The sequence below is a fragment of the Esox lucius genome, chromosome 2, assembly GCF_011004845.1.
Source record: "Esox lucius isolate fEsoLuc1 chromosome 2, fEsoLuc1.pri, whole genome shotgun sequence".
Taxonomy (NCBI): domain Eukaryota; kingdom Metazoa; phylum Chordata; class Actinopteri; order Esociformes; family Esocidae; genus Esox; species Esox lucius.
In genome coordinates this window covers 7,379,004-7,403,914 of record NC_047570.1, presented here as the reverse complement: position 1 = coordinate 7,403,914, position 24,911 = coordinate 7,379,004, and the positions used below count along the sequence as shown (strand labels likewise).

General features: G+C 42.6%; 1 protein-coding gene and 1 long non-coding RNA gene across 3 annotated transcripts in view; one reads left to right on the top strand and one right to left on the bottom strand.

Moving 5' to 3' along the window:
- The first annotated feature begins 772 nt into the window (after positions 1–772).
- LOC109616491 lies at positions 773–16,247 on the top strand. Its single transcript, XR_002197627.2, has 3 exons — positions 773–951; positions 2,754–2,837; positions 16,173–16,247. It is a non-coding gene; the product is annotated as an uncharacterized LOC109616491 (long non-coding RNA).
- A 2,732-nt stretch (positions 16,248–18,979) lies between these two features.
- Positions 18,980–24,911, bottom strand: part of dok4 (docking protein 4) — a 68,434-nt gene continuing 62,502 nt past the window's right edge. For both annotated transcript variants that reach the window (XM_020051933.2, XM_010891394.3), the window contains 4 exons: positions 23,830–24,019; positions 22,723–22,861; positions 22,502–22,619; positions 18,980–22,298 (listed from right to left, as the gene is read on the bottom strand). In XM_020051933.2, coding sequence (XP_019907492.1) covers positions 22,156–22,298; positions 22,502–22,619; positions 22,723–22,861; positions 23,830–24,019 — 590 coding nt within the window. In that variant the 3' untranslated portion in view covers positions 18,980–22,155. The remainder of the gene's footprint in view (positions 22,299–22,501; positions 22,620–22,722; positions 22,862–23,829; positions 24,020–24,911) is intronic.

The window sequence follows — 24,911 nt, the reverse complement described above, 5'->3', positions numbered from 1 at the left end:
CAATGTGATTTTCTGGATTTTTGTTTTAGATTCCGTCCCTCACAGTTGAAGAGTACCTATGATAAATATTACAGACATCTACATGCTTTGTAAGTAGGATAACCTGCAAAATTGTTCTCCCCACTGTATATTTCATGTTGTGAAAACCTAAATCTGCCATCTTGCTTGATATTGACTGTGATTTTTTAGAATAGCTAAGTTATCTATATTGATTGTGTTGCAATTAATGCCATCTGGTTAAGTTAGTGTTGGAATGTAAGAATTTGTAACACAGGTTAATATTTCCTCATTTGTAATTCAGACCTGGAGAGTAACTCCTGACTTTTCTGACTGGGAAATCAGTTTCTGATATACGCAAATATTTCACGGAGAGTTGGAGGCAAATGCAGGATCAAAGAAGGAGCTTTAATAGAGACAAAAGGAAAACAGAACCGAGTGCTGTGCACTATTAATACACAAGACTGTACACTGAAACACAGGACGGGAGTACAGAAACAGGTGAGGGCCAAACACAGGTGAAAGGAATAACAGATTAACTGAACTAGTAACAGGAATGACCAAACAAGGACATGACAAACCAAGAACACACAGAAAATACGGACCAGAACAGTCCTGCCTGGCCGGGACCGTTACAGTACCCCACCCTGAGGCGTAGCTCTAGCCGCAAGACAAAAGGAAAAAAGGGCGGGTGGGCAGGGCACAAAAGAGGAGGCTCCGCCTCAGGACAGGGACCCGGGACAGGCACGGGCGGAAGCCCCGCCTCAGTGTGAGGGTCAGGCGATGGCGGAGGGTCCAGACCAGGGAGAGCCGGAGCTGGCGGAGGAGCAAGTGCTGGCGGAGGAGCAGGAGTGGGAGCCGGAGTAAGCGGAGAGTCAGGAGCCAGAACAAGGAGAGGACCAGGATCCGGAACAGGGAGAGGAGGCGGTTGCCCCACCTCAGGAGCAGGAAGAGGTAGCAGCCCCACTGGAGGAACACGCGTTTGACTCTTTTTCTATAGGGTATTTTAAACTTGCACTGGGGGTCAGAAAATTAAACTGAGGGGGCTAAGCCCCCTTGTGGCGCGAAGCCTGGGAAGGTGCCTAGCAAGCTTCTCCAGGTTTTAATTCCTCTCCTGCATATTCTCTTTTCATTTTCATTTAAAATATATCATATTGTTATGCATTCTCTTGTGTAATGTAGAAACCAGTTAGGTAATGTATTATGTTCACTAACTAAATTGGACCATTTTGCCATCTTCCTCCAAGCTGGAAAAGTAGCCCTCACACACATGATGAGGTGTGAAGGAGTGAAGGCTAAAAAAAATACTAAATATTTGTCACCACCTTCTACATGTGTACATAAAAAGGTACAAAACATAGATATTGTCTGTTGTTCCATTGACACTGAGGAGATTTGAACCAGATAACTTTTCAATCATTTGAAAAAAATGTATGATTGTTTGGATGCATACTGCCACCTTGTGTGAAGAGATAAGCATTGCTACAAAATCTCAAAAGGCTACAACTACACCCTATCATTACAATTTCACAAGAAAATAATGGTGGGACAGTTATTTTAAAAAGCATAGGTTGTTTCTGAAGGTACCAAAACATGTTACTGCATCGATTCTACCTCTCTCAAAGTGAAGAAATTAGAAGACATCTGTGGAAAGAGTCAATCAAAACATGCATGAATATTCATTAACAGTATGTCCTGCAACTGCACATAGGAAAACTCAATTGAAGTAATGTCTTGAATTCTCAAGAAAATTTGTTTTACCACAGATCATTTAGGAATGTCAAAGTAAAGGTGCAATCAATTTATTTTTTGTTTTCAAATAATTTTAAACTATTTCTAGATTATATTTTTCCCTTTGACATTATGATGTTGATCAGTGTTTTAAACTGGTAATTAAGTACATTTTGATTTCATTTCAAATACAGAAATATCCAAGGGGGATTATTTTTTTTTTACTTCTTTCAAGTGCAATGCAGATGGAAATGTACTGCATGTTTAGAAATGTGCCCATGTTGATAACATTCTCCACAGCACTGATGGCTCTGTAGGGAAATTGTAGTGGGTAGTGGGATTATACAGATTCACAACACCAAACAAATGGGACAGATTCACCATAACAAGCAAAACATTCAACACGGCAGTAGATAACTTAGACCTCAGTTTATCGCAGCGTCTGTAGAAGAGTTAACAAACACGGTATGTTGAAAGGTGCTTATACATCGGTTTTTCTTCACCAAAAATGCATAGCCTATATGTAGAGAACCTGATTCACCTATTTAAAGGCTTGATGATTAGTTGTCAACTTGAGTCACGTGTGCTAACCTTTATACAGATCAATTACATGGAACATTTAGAAGTTCCAGAGAAGAGTTTTGAAAATCACTAGGCACTGAACTCTTGACCTATGGAAGCGGAAAGCTACTGGTTTTCTGTTCTAACCTGATCATTATATGCATACTCCGGGTGTTCCTGTTATAACTCACTGCCACTTTAGAGGGGAACAAGGAAAAAAAGCATGTAGGACTTTCTTTGAACTGAGTTTTAAGAGTCTATGAAATGTAGCCTTGTGAAATATTAAGACTGTAATTTATAGGCGTGCTGCCACTTATCATTCCATAAAATGTTTTCAACTGCTATCTTTTGCAGGGTATCTTTTCCAAAAGACCACCTGTTTTTTTGTGTTTTTCTTCTTCTAGCTCCACTATGTCAATGTATGGCTATAAATATTTGGGGTTTATTTCTCTCGCAACCCCCAGGTTAAGAACCCCTGGCTTAAAGGATTGGCATGTTATGTGCTCGGAGATGCCCTTCTGCACAACACTGTTATAAAGAGCGGTTATGTGAGTATATATATTCTCCTCTGACCTCTCTCATTAAGAAGGTATTTTTGTCCACAGAACTGCCACTCACTGGATGTTTTTTGTTTATAGCAATATTCTTTGAACAATTGTGAAAGGTGTTTGTAAATCCCAGGAGGTCATTTGTTTCTGAGATGCTGGAACCACCATGTCTGGCACCAACTATCATACCACAATCAAAGTAGCTTAGATCAGTGGTTTTGAAACCTCTCCTGACTACCAGCCATTAAATGTATTAGATCCCAGAGCTAGTACACCTGAATCAACTTGTCGACAAATAATCAAGCCCTTAACTGATGGACTCACATGAAGTAGTTCAGGGCTAATATTAAATTGTTAGACGGCTGAGGTTTCCCATGAAAGGTTTGAGGAGCACTGGCTTAGATAATGTGTCTTATTCTAATAATTGGTCAGACAATAAACATCTTGATAATGTTTGTGTTGAAACTCAACAAATTCCTCTCTGTAATACAATTTACAGTCTTCAAAACGTAGAAAGCAGTTGGTTATGTCATTTTATTCAGTTGCACGGGAGCAAGTCAACAGCACGTCAGAATCAGAAGATACACTAACTCCAGGATGGGTTGCTCTAAGTCTTATTATTACAGGGGGCTTTATATAGTCTTGACCAAAAGGTAGAGTCTTTGTTACGAAAGGTGTGAAAACTCAGGAGAACTGGTGCCAAATTCTAATGCCATCTTCCTTTGTTTTCTCCAACAATGAAACAAAGAAACTGGCACATTTATTCAGTAAGTTTCACCCAAGACTAAACTCTTGGTCTACTTCTCAACTATCTCTTCATATACAGGAGAACATTTACTGGTAACAGAATATCAATTACAGTATACTCAAGATTACACCCTTGATCATTTCATTCATTGTAGCACAATTCAATTATTTCAGTTGATTATGATAATTCATTACCAGGATAGGAAATAACTTTGATCAGGATACAGAAATTGGGCAATACATGATGATAACAATACAATGTGAAATGACATACCCCTTGATTTTGTAAGAATGAGGCGTTATGAGCCACCCCAAAATCATGTTCTCAACATTTGTATACATTTTATATTAAATTGAAGCCACATGATTTGCTCTCTGCTATTTGTGTTAACGAGAAGGTTTAGGTAATAAAGTGGCCAGTGAGGGTACTTGCAAATGGCCCCAATTAATAAGTACTGATTTATCTAGTTCATCCCTAATTTGTGTTTCTAAATAGCAAACTGGCCCTTTATGTTTATGTTATATTTCTTAATTGTAAAATGTTTGAAAGGGCATTTCCACCACATTTGAGCGTAAACATCAAAGGAAAATATATTTACAAGCTTAGTTGTGATTCAGTGTTGGATCAAATTCCTGCACTTCCTACTGCTCTACATATAGGAGGGGCTGATAAGTGTTTTATACAGTAGACTAATGTAGCAGTTACTGTAATTGGTGCTTTGATCGAGAGCACAAAGGTTGGAGATGATAAAACTATAGGAACAGAGACCAGCAGCATGGGTTGCAAACGCTGCCATTTATTGTGGTATGTTGGGGGCTGTGACACCCTGGGGTAATTGACTTAAAGACAGCTCCTGCACTTATTTAATGAAAGTTAAGCACTGTCCATAGTTTACAATAAAACATAGTGTGTATTTATACAATAAAGTGTGTATTTAGGGCCCTCCAGTTTTGTGGATCAAGAATCCAGAGACGCTAGATTTTGGAATGTAACGGTACCTAAGAAAATACGGTTTAGATCAAAAGAAAGGCAATCTAGTAAAAGAGAGGCAGATATACACCGTTCGAAATGAACATTGGTGCAGCTGCCTATCCACGATGGATGGAACTCATGCATTAAATTTCGACACTGATGTGGCAATTCTGTTAAATAATAAAGTTAACTAAGATGCTAGCTACGTAGCTAACCTTATACTGTTATTAGTAATTGCCCTATTGCTGTTAATGTGGCTAGCTATACAGACAGAGCAGACATGGCTATAGTTACTGACTGTACATCTATCCAGCAGTTTTGCTACTACTACCAGCTTCTAATAACATCAGCTTGCCAGCAAGTACAATCTTAACTGCCTAGAATAACCTCATACTGTTGTTAGTAATTGTCTATAACTAATTACCTGGCTAAAATGATTAACCAATTTGGTTAACTAGCTAACTTTCTGTGGATAAAGAGGTGAGCTGCTGTCTCTTGCTTTGTTTACTAACCCAGCTATTAGTACTGTAATACGAAAATGGGAATGTGTATTTTTGACATAGGACAGCTGGGAAGTAACTTACCACACCTCTTTTAACTTAATAAATACAGGCTGTTCATGTATTATCCTCAGAGATTCCTCAGGGGGTTATTCTGTAAGTTTCTGACACGTCTCTCTATTTGCAAATATAAAATAAACTGTTAATTGTGCCAAGAGAATTTTGTCTCTGTAGTTACTTCCATTAAGAGTTCCTATCGATGGAATTACCATAACACTAGCCCAGCTATTTGTACTGTAATCGGAAAACATTATCAGGGTGAATTTAGACTAGCAAGCAAGCAAGAAAGCGAGTTTATTTATATAGCACATACATAGAAGCAATTCAATGTGCTTTACAAAGAAAAATAAAAAATGCATAAAAACATACACTCAAATGAAAACATCAAAACAACATCATAATAATAAAACATAGAATAATAAAATAGAAATAGTATAAAAACGGTATAAAAATATAGATAGCTATAAAAGCTGTAAGGCAAAACAATGTGATTAAGTGTTAAGTGCGTGAAAAGAGAAGTGTTTTTATCCTGGATTTAAAAATGTATACGTTTGGGGCACGTCTAAGATGTTCTGGTAGTTTATTCCAGGTGTGTGCAGCATAAATGCTAAACGCAGCTTCACCATATATAGTTTGGATTCTGGGCTGTACTAGCTGACCTGTGTTCATAGATCTAAGAGCCCTGCTCAGTTTATATTCTTCAAACATATCAGAAATCTATTCAGGGCCTAAACCATTCAGTGATTTATAAACTAAAAGCATCATTTTAAAATATATTCAGTAACTGACTGGAAGCCAGTGCAAAGATTTAAGAACCGGAGTGATGAGCTCTGTTCTCTTGGTCCTGGTTAACATTCTAGCAGCTGCATTTTGAATGAGATGCAGCTGTTTTACAGTCTTTTTGGGGAGTCCAGTTAAGAGGCCATTACAGTAGTCAACCCTACTAGAGATAAAAGCATGGATGAGCTTCTCTTGGTCTTTTTGGGACACCAAGCCCTTGATTCTGGCTATATTTTTAAGATGATAGAATGCTGTTTTGACCGGTTTGATATGACTGTTAAATGTGAGGTCTGAGTGTATCAGAACACCAAAATTCCGCACTTGGTCCCTGGTTTTTAGGGCCAGAGAATCCAGCTCTTCACTAATATTAGATATTTTGTTGCCAAACACAATAATCTCTATACAGTGACACAGTGAGTCTATTGAGCTGTTGTCATACAGTTCGAGAGCCATATATTCATATACAGTGGGGAGAAAAAGTATTTGATTCACTGCCGATTTTTTGCAGGTTTTCCTACTTACAAAGCATGTAGAGGTCTGTAATTATTAATTATGATTAATTTCTCATAGGTATACGTATTTATAAGTATTTGATCACCTACCAACCAGTAAGAATTCCGGCTCTCACAGACCTGTTAGTTTTTCTTTAAGAAGCCCTCCTGTTCTCCACTCATTACCTGTATTTACTGCACCTGTTCAAACTTGTTACCCGTATAAAAGATACCTATACACAAACTCAATCAAACAGACTCCAACCTCTCCACAATGGCCAAGACCAGAGAGCTGTGTAAGGACATTAGGGATAAAATTGTAGACCTGCACAAGGCTGGGATGGGCTACAGGACAATAGGCAAGCAGCTTGGTGAGAAGGCAACAACTGTTGGCGCAATTATTAGAAAATGGAAGAAGTTCAAGATGACGGTCAGTCTCCCTTTGTCTGGGGCTCCATGCAAGATCTCACCTCATGGGGCTTCAATGATCATGAGGAAGGTAAGGGATCAGCCCAGAACTACACGGCAGGACCTGGTCAATGACCTGAGGAGAACTGGGACTACAGTCTCAAAGAAAACCATTAGTAACACACTACACCGTCATGGATTAAAACCCTGCAGCATACGCAAGGTCCCCCTGCTCAAGCCAGCTCATGTCCAGGCCCGTCTGAAGTTTGCCAATGACCATCTGGATGATCCAGAGGAGGAAGGGGAGAGGGTCATGTGGTCTGATGAGACAAAAATAGAGCTTTTTGGTCTAAACTCCACTCGCCATGTTTGGAGGAAGAAGAAGGATGAGTATAACCCCAAGAACACCATCCCAACCGTAATGCATGGAGGTGGAAACATCATTCTTTGGGGATGCTTTTCTGCAAAGGGGACAGGAAGACTGCACCGTATTAAGGGGAGGATGGATGGGGCCATGTATCGCGAGATATTGGCCAACAACCTTCCCTCAGTAAGAGCATTGAAGATGGGTCGTGGCTGGGTCTTCCAGCATGACAACGACCCGAAACACACAGCCAGGGCAACTAAGGAGTGGCTCCGTAAGAAGCATCTCAAGGTCCTGGAGTGGCCTAGCCAGTCTCCAGACCTGAACTGAATAGAAAATCTTTGGTGGGAGCTGAAAGTCTGTATTGCCCAGCGACAGCCCCGAAACCTGAAGGATCTGGAGAAGGTCTGTAGTGGGCCAAAATCCCTGCTGCAGTGTGTGCAAACCTGGTCAAGAACTACAGGAAACATATGCTCTGTAATTGCAAACAAATGTTTCTGTACCAAATATTGAGTTCTGCTTTTCTGATGTATCAAATACTTATGTCATGCAATAAAATGTAAATTAATTACTTAAAAATACAATGTGATTTTCTGTGATTTTTGTTTTAGATTGCGTCACTCACAGTTGAAAAATTACAGTCTTCTACATGCTTTGTAAGTGGGAAAACCTGCAAAATCGGCAGTGTATCAAATACTTGTTCTCCCCACTATTTGTAAGTCAAAGAGACCAGACTTGCCATCCCTGAGTCTTGGATTGCGACACAATTAATTTACTTTTGTCATTGAATGAGAAGCAGTCTTTGAGGGATTGTTGTAGGCCCCAGGGACACATGGTCATTATATTGTACATAATGACATAAAAGCTAGCTAGCTTTGAAAGTTTGAACTGTCATCTTATTTTCGCTTATGATAAAATATGTATTTACCAACAATATGGAGTCACATTAGAGATTATAAATTATCACAAAGGTTAGATTCTCCTGCACTCAATTTCCTACCTGTCTGTTTAGTAACATTGTATGTAAAGTGGTAAAATTATACCTCTTTAACTACATTGTGCCTGGCTGTACTAATTACAAGCCTGCACAAAAAAATTGCCTTCTGGATTACATATAGGCAAATGTATACTGCATGCACAATAATTAGGCAAGTGAGTATTCTGATCTTATCACTATTTCTATGCACATTTTCCAACTCCAAACCATAGTAATTTGAATTACATTGGATTTAATCATTTTCAGGTGATATGTGTTTGTGTAATGAGGCAGGGTGTGGCAACAGTGAATAACTCCTTGTATCAAGGTGTGCATAATAAGTAGACAGCTTTATGACCTCAGGTACAAAAAAGAGATTTAACTGACATTGAAAAATTGTTAAATGCTTTTTAGACGGATGCAACACTCTTGAAATAGCTAAACTATTGAGGCATGACCACCAAACAATCAAAGATTTTGTTGGAAAAGGTCAACTGGGGTGCCAGAAACGCATGGAGAATAAAAGACGCAAATTAACTGCAATTAACTTGAGAATAATTAAACGCGAAGCTACCAGGAACACATTATCCTCCAGTGCCATCATATTCCAGAACTGAAACCTACCTGGAGTGTCCAGAAGTACAAGGTGTCAAGTGCTCAGAGACATGGCCAAGGTCAAGAAGGCTGAAACATGACCACCACTGAATTAGATTTGAAATGTACTGTATAGATTGGGCAACGACATACTTGAAGACAGATTTTTCAAAGGTTTTATGGACAGATGAAATGAGAGTGACTCTTGATGGACCAGATGAATGGGCCCATGGCTGGATCTCTAATGGACACGGCACCACTTCAGTCAGGCGCCAGCTAGGTGGAAGTGGGGTACTGGTGTGGGATGCTATCATTAAGGATGAGGTAGTTGGACCTTTTCGGGTTGAAGATGGACTGAAACTCAACTCCCAAACCTACTGCCAGTTTCTGGAAGATACTTTCTTCAAACAGTGGTGCAGGAAGAAGTCCTCAGCATTCAAGTTGGCCATGATCTTAATGGAGGGCAACTCTCCATCACATGCATCTAAGTACTCCACTGCTTGGCTAGCCAGCAAGGGCCACAAAGATGCCTGAATAATGACCTGTCCCTCTTCCTCTCCTGACTTAAATCCTATTGAGAATTTGTTGGCCCTTCTCAAATGTGAGATTTACAGTCAGGGAAGACAATACACCGCTTTGAACAGCATTTGGGAGGCTGTGGTTGCTGCTTCAGTTGAACGTGAACAGATCAAGTAACTGACAGACTCCATGGATAGAAGGCTCGTGGCAGTTATTGAAAAGAAGGGTGGTTATATTGTTCACTGAATATTTTAGAAAGGACAATTTTAATTAATTGTCATTTGTTGTTACTTATTTGTTACACTTACTTTAAAAATGTAAAATAAACACGTGGGTTGGAAGATTTTTTTATTTTTTATTAGTCACCTATTAATTCTGCACACCAATTGTTGCCTAATAATTCCGCACTCTTGTTTTCCAATTATGAACTTCTGCTGATGTACAATATTGTCATGGTGCGGTGAGCAGCAGCGCCACCGTGCCATATTTCCACAAGTTCCCATATTCTCACGAACACATCCCGGACTGTCACATGTTTCCCATCTTCCACACCAGGTCCCAATCTAGCTCGTTTGTATGTGTATATATGTTTCCCCTCTGCTCCCCACATTGTGGATCATTGTTGCTGTTGCTTGTCATTGTTGCTGTCTGTTAGTATACCGGTGAGTGTTGTTAAATTACTGTTGAATGTTGATTGTTAAGACGCGTTGTCGCGCACTTTATTTTCATCAGTAGTTAGTTTCGTTTTCCGTTCGTGTTTGGTTTGTTTGTTGTTTTAATAAAAACCCACGAACGAGAGTACTGCCTGCGCCTGGTTCCTCCAACACTACACCGCGACGAGTTGTTACAGAATGATCCACCAAACCTGGAACCAGCAGGCAGTCCCTCCAGAGAGGGTATATACCTGGAGGGGCGATTGGGGGTCTGACTCCCTCTCAGATGACGACGAAGCGGTCTATGAGAGAGTGGAGGAGGATCCCCTTGGGGAGCAGTGCTGGGGGTTGCCCCAAGATGGGTTCGGGGTGCCGCTGTGGGGTATGGACCAGTATGGAGTGGTCAAGCCCCTCACCAAAGAGCAAGGGGAGCTGGTGAAGGGTCTCCTGCAGGACATGCAGGAGGCAGGAAGGACAGGACGTAGGCGAGGCCGGAGGAAGAAGAGGGCGAGGTGCCCAACGCTCGGTCCGAGGTCCCCCCAGGAAAATTTTAGGGGGGGGCTGAGAGGGTGCCCGGGGGAAGTCCCGATGACGCCCCCTCTATGTCCGGTGCCTCCTCGACCCCGTGCAGGCTGGCCAGGCTGTAGGCTGGCAATTAGGCGCACACCGCTTCCTGCTCCGCGGCCTTCCGCCGCCCCTGTCCCTGCGCCACGGCGCCGATTGCCCACTGCTGCTTTGGAGCAGCAGCCAGCACCTCCTACCTGCCAGCAGCGGCAGTCAGCGCCCCCTGCTGCTTTGGAGCAGCAGCCAGTGCCTCCTACCTGCCAGCAGCGGCAGTCAGCGCCCCCTGCTGCATTGGAACAGCAGCCAGCGCCTCCTTCCTGCCAGTGGCAGCAGCCTGCACCGCCTGAGGCCGAGGAGGAGTGGCCTGCACCGCCTGAGGCCGAGGAGGAGTGGCCTGCACCGCCTGAGGCCGAGGAGGAGTGGCCTGCACCGCCTGAGGCCGAGGAGGAGTGGCCTGCACCGCCTGAGGCCGAGGAGGAGTGGCCTGCACCGCCTGAGGCCGAGGAGGAGTGGCCTGCACCGCCTGAGGCCGAGGAGGAGTGGCCTGCACCGCCTGAGGCCGAGGAGGAGTGGCCTGCACCTCTTCCGGCTACCGACCCTCCTTCGGCTCTTCCGGCTACCGACCCTCCTTCGGCTCTTCCGGCTACCGACCCTCCTTCGGCTCTTCCGGCTACCGACCCTCCTTCGGCTCTTCCGGCTACCGACCCTCCTTCGGCTCTTCCGGCTACCGACCCTCCTTCGGCTCTTCCGGCTACCGACCCTCCGTCGGCTCTTCCGGCTACCGACCCTCCGTCGGCTCTTCCGGCTACCGACCCTCCGTCGGCTCTTCCGGCTACCGACCCTCCGTCGGCTCTTCCGGCTACCGACCCTCCGTCGGCTCTTCCGGCTACCGACCCTCCGTCGGCTCTTCCGGCTACCGACCCTCCGTCGGCTCTCCCGGCTACCGACCCTCCGTCGGCTCTCCCGGCTACCGACCCTCCGTCGGCTCTCCCGGCTACCGACCCTCCGTCGGCTCTCCCGGCCTCTGACCCTCCGCCGGCTACCGACCCTCCGTCGGCTCTCCCGGCCTCTGACCCTCCGCCGGCTACCGACCCTCCGTCGGCTCTCCCGGCCTCTGACCCTCCGCCGGCTACCGACCCTCCGTCGGCTCTCCCGGCCCCTGACCCTCCGCCGGCTCCTGTTCTTCAGCCGGTTCTGCCTCCCCGGCCTGTCCCGACGGCTCCGCCACCCTGGTTAGTCGCGGCTGTTCCGCCCCCTCGGCGGGTTTGTGCCGATGGGGGTACTGTGCTGCCCCTTGGGCTGGGGTTCGTCTTGGCCCGTCCGGTGGCCGGGCCTTTGGGGGGGGGTACTGTCATGGTGCGGTGAGCAGCAGCGCCACCGTGCCATATTTCCACAAGTTCCCATATTCTCACGAACACATCCCGGACTGTCACATGTTTCCCATCTTCCACACCAGGTCCCAATCTAGCTCGTTTGTATGTGTATATATGTTTCCCCTCTGCTCCCCACATTGTGGATCATTGTTGCTGTTGCTTGTCATTGTTGCTGTCTGTTAGTATACCGGTGAGTGTTGTTAAATTACTGTTGAATGTTGATTGTTAAGACGCATTGTCGCGCACTTTATTTTCATCAGTAGTTAGTTTCGTTTTCCGTTCGTGTTTGGTTTGTTTGTTGTTTTAATAAAAACCCACGAACGAGAGTACTGCCTGCGCCTGGTTCCTCCAACACTACACCGCGACGAGTTGTTACAAATATACAGTACAAAGACATTCCCATAGACATAGTTTTCAATTAGAAAGACTCAAATCAATTGCAGTATCCATATCTAAAAATAAAAGTAGATTTTTTAGTAGATTGCCAGTCAGAGATCACAATAGTTAATTCACACAGGCACATTTTTCAATATGCTTAGTTGTTTTAATAACAGTAGCCATACCTAATGGGTAGGCTATACATTTTACAATGCCACATATCTTAGTTTTATAACCTAAAATAACCAAAATAGGCAATAAGTTAACTGTTTGTTTTGCAAGAAGCAAGGCAAATAAATAGAATGAACATACTTATTTACAATCTTGGTCCTGATAAAACTATTGTGGTCCAACTATGATTAATAAATACATTCTTCAATTCATATTGGAAAGCATTTCACCAGGATATATGCAGTTAGAATATCCCAATACCCAGCTGGTACAGTCTCTCAAATCCTTTACAATACTTGTCTATTCCGGTAAAAAAAAATAATGTAAGATCAGTTCTGAAAAGTTATCATTCCAATCATTGGGACGAGGCATTGTGGTATGTAATATAAAGTTAGTTAGCTAGCTAAAAATACACATGTGCAAATCAGTTCCCTGAGCACTGGAGAGAATTATATCTAAACATAAGTGTGGCTTGCCTACATTGTACAGCATTGCACCTGTGCTTTGTAGACCTAGCTATAAAACCTATAACAACCTGATCAGAGTTCCTAACCAAAGCTATGGGAATAATACAATGTATATTTCTTGACCATTGTAGCAGACTTGAGACCGGAGCTTGAAGACCTTTTTGTGTGAACCCCCCCAACCCAGAAATATCACATTTACCTAAGTATTTTGCTATGATACTTGAAATTTGAAGGGCCTTGGTCAGGGAGGTGACCAACAACTCAATGGCCATTCTGACAGAGCTCCAGAGTTCCTATGTGGAGATGGAAGAAACTTCCAGAAGGACAACCATCTCTCCAACACTCCACCACCTAGGGCTTGTTGGTAGAGTGGCCAGACGGAAGCCACTCCTCAGTAAAATATACATGAAAGTTTGCCAAAAGGCAACTAAAGGACTCTCAGCCCATGAGAAGCAAGATTGTCTGGTCTGCTGAAACCAAGATTGAGCTATTTGGCCTGAATGCGAAGTGTAATATCTGGAGGAAATCAGGCACCTCTTATCACTTGGCCAATACCATCCCTACGGTGAAGCATGAAATATTGTTTTGGGGAAGTTTTTTCTATGGCAGGGTCTGGGAGACAAGTCAGCATTAAAGGAAATATGACTAGAGCAAAGTACAGACATTAAAAATGCAGGCATTAAATTATAGAAACAAACAATTATCCTGTGCACTTTCTGTTTCATAACCCATAAGAAAATGGCTAGATTGTAAATCACCTTAATAGTGCTACCACTGTTCTCTCATAAACACTTTAATGGGGCCAATACAATAATTCCATTGTCAATGGTGTGAAATGATTTGATTATAACCTACAGGCGTAGGTTTCTATTTCTACACTATTGGACCTTAACTTGGCCAGAGCAGGCATCTATCCTCATTGAAGCCACTAGTTTATTCAACTGAGCCAAGTCCAGTTGCAGAGACTGACACCGAAAGGTCAGTCTTTGGTTAAACCTTTCAACAACTATAACTCCGTTTTCACCTTATAAAAACAAAGCAACACCAATGTGCTTTACTGAGAGGTTCAGTGTAGGGGGATGTATTCCCAGTGAAGTGATTCAATGTAGGGGGATGTATTCCCAGTGAAGGTTTTTCAGTGTAGGGGGATGTATTCCCAGTGAAGGTTTTTCAGTGTAGGAGGATGTATTCCCAGTGAAGGTGTTTCAGTGTAGGGGGATGTGTTCCCAGTGAAGTGGTTCAGTGTAGGGGGATGTATTCCCAGTGAAGGTGGTTCAGTGTAGGGGGATGTATTCCCAGTGAAGGTGTTTCAGTGTAGGAGGATGTATTCCCAGTGAAGGTGGTTCAGTGTAGGGGGATGTATTCCCAGTGAAGGTGTTTCAGTGTAGGAGGATGTATTCCCAGTGAAGGTGTTTCAGTGTAGGGGGATGTGTTCCCAGTGAAGTGGTTCAGTGTAGGGGGATGTATTCCCAGTAAAGGTGGTTCAGTGAAGGGGGATGTGTTCCCAGTGAAGTGGTTCAGTGAAGGGGGATGTGTTCCCAGTGAAGGTGGTTCAGTGTAGGGGGATGTGTTCCCAGTGAAGTGGTTCAGTGTAGGGGGATGTATTCCCAGTGAAGGTGGTTCAGTGTAGGGGAATGTGTTCCCAGTGAAGGTGGTTCAGTGTAAGGGGATGTGTTCCCAGTGAAGGTGGTTCAGTGTAGGGGATGTGTTCCCAGTGAAGGTGGTTCAGTGTAGGGGATGTGTGCCCAGTGAAGGTGGTTCAGTATAAGGGGATGCGTTCCCACTGTTATAACAAGTACAGCTTGTAATAACAATTTTTATCCTTTCAGATGTACATTGAATGCTAAAGTTTAGCTATTTATTTTTACATTTTGTGTAGGTTTTCTATTATTTTATTATTGAAATGCATTATTATTTGGAAACATTTAAATATTCTACCATGCTTGGGTGACATTGAAATGAAGTGTGGTGAGGCAGTACAATAATAAACCACAAATATTCCTTAGTTAGTGTTAAAACATTTTAAATGAGTTTTTATTTTTAAAAAAACTACAAAATGTTGTACCACAAACATTACAGGACACATTATGGCATTTATTAAAGGAATTCATGCAACAGGTGTTTCCATGGCAACATAGCAGAACTCCATTAGGTTCCTAGGCACTGAAACCCAAAACCATTGGGCTAAGCCCACATATAGAACTGTAGTTCTCATACATTTTGTCCTGTTTAATGTGACCTCCCCAAATCCCACCACACGCCTCACCTAAAGGAAATGCAACAAGAGACAGAGCAAAGAATTTTATGAGTACAGAGATAAGGAATTTGTTTGTTTCATTTAAAGACTGGTTCATTAGTTTAGAGAACTGCTCCAAAATGTTCTTTGTGGGGCTGTAGCTTTCAAATTGATGAGCATGTTAAAGGATTGTTCAGTCTGTGCTCTCACAGCTTTCAGTAGCATGGCCCTAGCTGGAAGAAACTCTGACAGTGTGGAGACTAGGAGGGGTTTAGAGTTCTTCATTAGGTGCAAACACAAATACCAGAAATGATATAACAAAATTCAATTCAAGAACCCATTATTTGACATTAACAGTTTTCAGTGATGGTAATGTAATGGATTGTGTAGAGGAGAGTCTTTTCTTTCTGGGTTTTCCTATAGGCTGCTGTCTAATATTGAGTGAGGTTGTCTGTTGTTGTCTAAGTGTTCCCATACTGTCATAACAGTTTTACTGAGGTGTCAAATTGTGGTGAATGTTTCCTATGAATCATTGTTTGGTGGAAGACAATTGCCTTTGTCTCTGTACAGTTTTGTTGTTGAAGAATTCAACTCTCATAAAACCTTCTTAATATATAGTGTTGAGTTATTAACATTGAAATAAGTGTACCTCAACTAGCTATTCGTCACCAGCTAAACCTAACACCACTACGCCATACTATTGGCAAGCAAAGATAGCTAAATAAGTTTTTTACAAAAAAATCCTGATGGATTTTTTTGTTGACAGATGGCTTGAGTATGCCTTCATTTCAGGCTCATCAGCGGTCATCCTTTATTTGTGTTCTTAAATATACAGTACAAATATGCAAGTGAATTATACTATGAAAAGTTACATTTGCATGTCTGCCTACTATGCAAAGTAGCAGTTTTCATGTTGAATAGCATGCATATTGAGATCTCTGTGAAAACAACCCAGCATCAACCACAAAGCTGAGTGAGACATAGGAACAAACAATGTGATAAAACAATATTTAAATCACCAGAAAAACAGATGTTCAGTTCATTGTGAAATAACCAGTCTTTTGTTGCAATTCTTTTTCAGCAGGGATTTGCTGCTGATTGGCCCATTGAATTGTTAACAAAAAGACAAGCACTTTCCAGAAGAAGAACAACCAAGAAACAGAGCAGCCACAGACAGAGCGAGTGTGTAAGGCAACTACTTGAGTTGTAAGGAAAGAAGATAATAGGGGATTAAGGCTGGGATTCATTCAGACCAACCATAGCAATCTTTACGCCGTGCCCTATTATTACAAAAGTAATACAACATCATTAATGCTTTTTTACATTTATTTTAGGATACCTGACATTTAGAACATTTTCCAAATATTTTTTAAGGAGTTATAAATGTATTTTAATGTATTTCGTATATTTGTTCAGAAATGAATAACTTGACAATTTTTTTATTTATTCTATATTTTTCACATCTTTTGTTTTCTACCTTAGTTCACAACATTAGTCTTGTGAACACAAACTTCTAATTTAGAAAATGAAGGAGGCGGGTTACCCTGGTAATATTTGTTGGTTTTGTACAGTAATAAGATCAGGGTGTCAGTTAATTTGACCATTGGAGAAAAGCTTCTGCGTAAATACTGCAATGTGGGTTTGACTGAATAGAGCCATGAGTTGGAATTAAACATGTTAACGTAGGGTCTACTACAAGAAAACATGGAGGAGTTATCAAGAATCCTTCCATCCCAGAATACTTGGATCAATTATTCCTCTCCAGACATCCTTATCAAGGTAACATCTGACTCATCCCATCAATAAATCACTTAGATGACCACTGACGAGGTGTATCCTTTATTCCCGTGCCTGTTTCAATCCGCATATCTGGACGAACATGTCCAAAACATTCCAGCCTTATCATCATTACAAAGCATAAACATTTGTTAAGTGCATGCATTTCAAAAGAACGCCCCCAAACAATGCCTGTCATCACCTACAGAACACACACACACACGCACGTGCTCATACGAGACCACATGATGTCAAATAAATAGCAGTATATACAAGAGCCGTACAAGAGTGCAGCAACACACACATACAAAAATACATAGGGTAGAGATGTGTTCAAAAAAAAGCTTAGCCCTTTATGTCAACATGGGATAAATAATATAGAAACTGTGAATGTGGTTTCTATTGGAATACAGCACTGAATGACATGCCTCGGACACAAGAATTCCTCTCTCTGGCCAAATTGAATAAAATGATGAGGATAAGAAAATGACCTCTTACAGCTTCACATACATTTGCAGTGGTGAGATATACAGTATCTCACAAAAGGGAGTACACCCCTCACATTTTTGTAAATATTTGATTATATCTTTTCATGTGACAACACTGAAGAAATGACACTTTGCTACACTGTAAAGTAGTGGGTGTGCAGCTAAATTTGCTGTCCCCTCAAAATAACACAACACACAGCCATTAATGTCTAAATCGCTGGCAACAAAAGTGAGTACACCCCTAAGTGAAAATGTCCAAATTGGGCTCAAAGTGTAAATAATGGTGGGGCCACCATTATTATCCAGCACTGCCTTAACCCTCTTGGGCATTTCGTTCACCAGAGCTTCACAGGTTGTCACTGGAGTCCTCTTCTACTCCTCCATGACAATATCACGGAGCTGGTGGATGTTAGAGACCTTGCTCTCCTCCACCTTCTGTTTGAGGATACCCCACAGATGCTCAATAGGGTTTATGCCTGGAGACATGCTTGGCCAGTCCATCAACTTTACCCTCAGCTTCTTTAGCAAGGCAGTGGTCATCCTGGAGGTGTGTTTGGCGTCGTTATCACGTTGGAATACTGCCCTGCGGCCCAGTCTCCAAAGGGTGGGGATCATGCTCTGCTTCAGTATGTCACAGTGTATGTTGGCATTCATGGTTCCCTCAAGGAACTGTAGCTCCCCTCTGTCGGCAGCACTCCTGCAGCCACAGACCATGACACTCCCACCTCCATGCTTGACTGTAGGCAAGACACACTTGTCTTTGTACTCCTAACCTGGTTGCCGCCACACACGCTTGACACCATCTGAACCAAATAAGTTCATTTTGGTCTCATCAGACCACAGGACATGGTTCCAGTAATCCATGTCCTTAGTCTGCTTGTCTTCAGCAAACAATTTGCGGGCTTTCTTGTGCATCATCTTTAGAAGAGGCTTCCTTCTGGGACAACAGCCATGCAGACCAATTTGATGCAGTGTGCAGCGTTTGGTCTGAGCACTGACAGGCTGACCCCCCACCCCTTCAACCTCTGCAGCAATGCTAGCAGTACTCATACGTCTATTTCCCAAAGACAACCTCTGGATATGACACTGAGCAGGTGCACTCAACTTCTTTGGTCGACCATGGCGAGACCTGTTCTGAGTGGAACCTGTTCTATTAAACCGCTGTATGGGCTTGGCCACCGTGCTGCAGCTCAGTTTCAGTGTCTTGGCAATCTTCTTATAGCCTAGGCCATCTTTATCTACAGCAACAATTATTTTGTTCAGATCCTCAGAGAGTTCTTTGCCATGAGTTGCCATTTGAACTTCTAGTGACCAGCATGTCTAGTGACCAGTGTGAGAGTAATAACACTAAATTCAACACACCTGCTCCCCATTCACACCTGAGACCTTGTAATACTAATGAAAAATGGCTAATTGGGCCCTATTTGGACATTTTCACTTAGGGGTGTACACACTTTTTTTGCCAGTGGTTATACATTAATGGCTGTGTGTTGAGTTATTTTGAAGGGACAGCAAATTGACACTTTTATACAAGCTGTACACTCCCTACCTAAAATTGTAGCAAAGTGTCATTTCTTCAGTGTTGTCACATGAAAAGATATAATCAAATATTTGCAAAAATGTGAGGGGTGTACTCACTTTTGTGAGATACTGATATATATTTATTATGAGCCCAATCTCTAAATAGTGTGCATTAACTGGATGAAATCAAATGTCACAAATGAATAAACACCTAGAGACAGTCAAATTTCCTAATATTGAGATGGGTTTAAATAAGGAGCTTTATTAAATATAATCTTACTCTTATGTCAGAGGGCAGGTTCTAGACTTTCTGCTATAGAAACATGTTCTCTCTCCATGCAACAGGCGTCTAGGAAGGACCTAGCTAACCCACCAGCAGTATCTTCTAGTTCAGATCCTTATGGAGAGGCTGTGGAGCGGACTTCCCTTTCCCAAAGATTAAAGATCCTGAAGCTTCTGTGGATGTGCAGATCATGTTCTGCACATATTTACATTTAAGTCCCTTAGCAGACGCTATTATCCACAGCAAGTTAGATTAGTGAGTCTATGCATTTTCACAACTTTTCATACGAGCCTCCCTGGGGAATCAAGCCTACAACTCGCCATGCTCTACCAATTGAGCTAAATGGGAGACAAATGATTATTCTCTACTCTGCTCATCTTGTAGAGAACATAGTACTCTAGCAAATGCTGCATGTTTAATGAAGTTGGATCAAAGTTGAATCAATGTTTGCAAGATCACAATGATAATAGAGAAAACAACATAGTAGCATTGTTAATGTTACTGTACTGATTTATCTCCTGTGGCCAAAACACAACAACTTTTCAGATTACACAGGTAGACAACGCTACAATTTGTTAACTGTATTTTCTAAAATTCTTAATCCATACATAATTTAAAACAACACATATAGGCCACTTCAAGAAGGCCTAAATATATATCCCCATAAAAAGGATTGGTATGACAGACCATGTAAGAAATGTAAAGCGACCACTACAAATGAGTGTGTATATCAGAGGGGAAGAAACTCAGAACATTATCTGTGCATTTTTGCAGAAGCTTCTGGAACTTTATTCCAGGGGGAAAGAGTCCTGGAAAACTGGAAGTAACTCACCCTCCATTTGGGCTCATCCCCCTGGGAACCAAATAAAGAGCATTTGATACATCAAAACATAATTTAAAAGTAAGAAATAACATCTTCAAGTGCAAACATCATGTCAAAAATACATTTTGGCCAGGCGTTAACCAACCTCACACCAGAACCTTGAAAAACTAAAACCACACAACATTAATAATGATTATCACAACATCACTAGTTCATTATACTTTTGTGCCTGACAGCAATCTAAACGAGGACCCACACTGTGACAGTTTGTCTCGATAAAGGACCTACACAATTGTAACAATATAAGGAGGTATGAGGGGAATGGCTTTATCTTTGTGACGTGAATTCTTTTACATTTTAAATCTTGCTTTTTTGACCATGTCTAACACCCTGACTAGACCGTTCATGTTGCGTGCGCAAGCAATGTCTGTGTTATTCAATCATTTATTTCAAACTGCTTGCACGTGTCAATGCGTCTGGATTGCCAGGCACTAAAATAGAACTTGGTTATATTTGAGAGACTCAACTAGCTGAAAGTTCCACCTCTCCCTTCTACCCATTTATTTTCACCGTACACTAACCCACATTGGACATTGAAAGATAAACAACAAGAGATTATTCAAATTTTCAAAAGAATTACTAGGTTTCCCCTTTTATAATTAGATTAATCCTAAATAGTGGAACATTATTTTCACAGGGTCGACATTTGGATCAAGCCAAGAAAAGGACTATTTTAATATATAATTCCAAGTAAAAGGAAACAACAAGCCAATGTTTTTGAGTTCAAATTAGCCAATAAAAGAAACCTATCTAAATGTCCATGAATATTTCATGCATCTTCCATTCTGTCACCAAATAATGTAGTTGGTTAACACTTTGCCTGCATGTCATGATCGCGTCTGGTGAGGACAGACTAAATCAACTGGGGTATGATGGCACACGCAGACGCACGCTCGTGGCCGGTTTGGTCAAGGTGTAAATTCTGTCAACATAGGTGTTAGAACGGCCAAATGTCAGCAACCATGTATCCCGTTTACACAGTACACACAGAGGGCAGAGTTTCCATTACCATAGGAACAGCCTTCAGAACCCAATGGCAGGAAACCAAACAAAAGAACAAACGCCAACACCAAGGTCTCAGTCACAACTTCATAGGCATATGGTTCAACAGCTTTCTCTCTCATTCTCTCTCTCATCACCACCTCCTTTATCCTCCCAGAGAAGTCTATTTTCTCTATCAGACAGATTCAGAATACAAGGCAAGGTCAGGGTGTTGGTTGTTATGTCTGCTACAAAAATAACAAAGACAAATAGATGAAAGACAATTATTCCTTTGTTTCTCTGTGGAAGTACACCAGGTTAGATTGGATGATAGTCCAGTGACAGCCTCTCCTCAAAACACGCCCACAGAGTTAAAGGACGATACCAAGGCCAGTTCTTGGATAGGAGGAAGCTGTTGTCTTACATACGTGTCTGTCAGATTGAGGTTATGGGTTGGAGCGAGCGCCACAATCATTATCATGCTGGAGAGCAGGGATGCTAGGTAGGGGTCCTTAATGTCCTCCCCCCAAAATCAGAGCTATACTGGGCATGTCCTGAGCCCCTAACAGTGAACAATGCTAGGAGCTGACATGAGGTACATGTAGAGGTTGGAAAGTGGGTTGAGGTGCCAGAGAGCTGACTGACTCCTGTCAGATAAAACAGAAGGAGGCCCACACAAATCCAGGCCTCACAGCTTGCATCACTTCTCATCTTGCTCCTCCACACCCACAGCAGAGTTCCTCCTCTTCTTCCTCCAGGGGGCTATGCATAGAGACAGCGAAAGATGCACAGTGCCACAATGTCTGCTTATAACACCACAATGCACTTAGCCCCCCAGAGTGAGGGATTCTGGGAGTACAAGTTCCTTCAAGTAACCAGCCCTTTGGTTCATCTACTGGAGAGAAGACCGGAGACGCTGTCAGGCCCTGCTTCACAGAGTTCCCAACGTTATGCAAGGTCGTCCCTATGACCCCACGGGAGAGCCCTCTCCCCACCCTATTTGGCACGAGGGTAGATGAGGGGTGGCGTGGGGTTCGAGGTGACTCCTGCAGAGAAAGGCGAATGGGAGAGGTGCCGGGCGCAGTGTGGGTTGTGGTGGTGAAGACGGGGGTCTGCAAAGCACCCCAACGATTTACTGGCTGGGGTAGGTGGGGTAGCGGGCGGGGGAATGTCGGCTGTGAGCCAGGGGCACGGTAGCGTGTCGTGGCTCAGAGGGAAGCCGGGTGGAGAGCAGCTCGGCATCGGCGTCAGTCTGAGAACCGCCGTACATGTCACCTACAGAACAGGACAGGACAGAACACAAGAGACAGACGACAAAGAGTCATGTCTACAGGTGTAGCCTACCCCATTAGCTTCCGAATGATTCGTTATACGCCAGGAGTCGCGTTCAAGCGTTACTACGTTCCAAATTCAGACCAGTGTTCCTGCTCTAGGCCCAGTGCAGTGTGGTTGAGGCGTTAGTCTAGGTTGAGGTTTACCGTGGCCTGGCTCCATGCCCCCCTGGGTGCCAGTGATGTGATGCCAGAAGGCGCTGCGTGGGAGGATTGCCGTGGGGGTGCATGGGTAGGAGCCCGCCTCAGAACCTTTAGACATTAACTGACAGAGAGAAGACACATTAGAAATAAAGTATCATGTCAGCTCCATGGAGAATGGTGTGTGCGCGAGAGACAGAGGGTGTGTGTGTTAAAGCGTGTCTTACTCTACTGTTTTTCTCCATTTCCATAAGAACTCTCTTGTGCTGCTCTGCGATGGCCAGGGTGGAGGAGTGGACTCTCTGGTAGATCTGCTCTCCCTCCCGCGTCTGGAATGTGTATAGGCCTTCTCCACTGTCACACATCCTGGAACAAAGCCACATACAGCTCAGGACACTGATTGTGTGTGGTTGAGACAGTAGAGCAGGGAGCCGCGGCCCTTAAAAGTGGCTGCTACATGGCTACAGTGTAATAGTATACAGTACTGTCAACAGGAATTTGACAATCTCTAATTAGTTAGATATTCAAAGTCATTTGTGACTTTTCAAGACCTTGATTCACCCTTGTGTATTCTGGCCCAACCCATCGATTTCCAACACCAATAAGATTGGTCCCAGATTGTAATGGGCTCTATCAGATTGTTCTGCAGTTTTTGTGACCGGGTGGGAAGGGGGGGGGGGGGTGTCCTAACGGAGATGTTCAGATCTAGACTCCTTATGGAGAAGAAATGTGTTTGGCTGGAACAAGGAATTACATTAGCCAGGCAAGCAATGTTTAATAATACATAACAACCACCAGTAGGGGGCAGTGTTCTTCCTTGCAACAGTACATTAGTCCTATCTTTGTCCTTTGAGGGGCACCCTGTAAGCGGACCGAATGCTGTCTTTATACGTTTATCAAAGCGCATGAGATAAGAACGCCTCGCTCACCATTGATTATTCTCGAATCTATTCAATCAATCTCTTTATGAGACTAGGCGGGCCAATGCTCCTGTCTGCTGCATTTGTGTGTGTGTGTATGTGTGTGTGTGTGTTTTTCATTGAGTGAGTGAGTTAGTGTGTGTGTCAGGGTTGGTCAATTCCATTTAAATTCAAAACATAAACTGAATTTCATTGCACTTCCTGAATTGTCTGGAATGAAATGGACCCCAACCCTGCTGTGTGTATGTGCTTAAGGTCCTTCTGTGTTCTATTAAGAGACCAGCCAAGCACAAAAACCTGGTTAGGCACCTGCTTTTCCATAGCTATTGCATTCTTCTACATAACTCACTTTCAATACCTCACTCAATTCTCTTTACCCCTCCCTCAATGGGTTTATCCCTCTGTCTGCCTCACCTTCCAGCCTCAAAGGTGAAGCGTGTGGCATCCCGTCCGTAGCGTCTCAAGGAGCAAAGCGGCCAGGTGACCAGTTTGGTGCGTGGGTTGTGAATGTCCCACAGGTAGATATTCTCATGGGTGATCTGCATCATACACTCTCCATAGATGTCCAGATTAGGACAGGGCAGTAGGAACACATTAAAACGTTCTGACAAGAACACAAAAAGGAATAGGATTAGTACCAGGATTCCAAAGCCACTGACAATAGTTACTAATCCCGTCAGTCACATTGGTAATTGACAGGCTTTGGCCATCTATGGCCACTTTGCACATTTATACAAGAATAACATTTCATAAATCTACTTGTGGAATTAGTATAATTTTTATACAGTGCTCTCTGAAAGTATTCAGACCCCCTCATTTTTCATTGATTGATTTATAATTTATGAAGTATATATTACTTGAGATAAATGTACACACAATCCTACAATGTACATCACATAATTATTTAGACCCTTTGCCATGAAACACTTTATTGTTGAGTACAAATGTGGCAAATTATTTATTGGATGAAGTAGAAGGGCAAACACCTGTCTATATACACTACCGTTCAAAGGTTTGGGGTCACTTACAAATGTCCTTGTTTACCATGAAGCATACATGAAATGAGTACGACTAGAAAATATAGCAAAATGAATTGAATATACATTAATTGACAAGAAAGAAATAATGAAATAATTTTTTTATTTAAAAAATGAATTAAATAAACCGGAGACATTTGCAGCAATTACAACCTTGCAGACATTTGGCATTCTAGTTGTTAATTTGTTAAGGTAATCTTAAGAGATTTCATCTCATACTTCCTGAAGCACCTCCCACAAGTTGGATTAGCTTTATGGGCACTTGTTACGTAGCCTACAGCCGATCAAGCTACTTCCACAAGAGCTCAATAGGGTTGAGATCCGGTGACTGTGCAGGCCACTCTATTATAAAGATAACACCATCTGAATGCTTCTTCCCTAAATATTTCTTGCATAGGTTGGAGCTGTGCTTTGTGTCATTGTCCTGTTGTAGGAGGAAATTGGCTCCAATCAAGCACC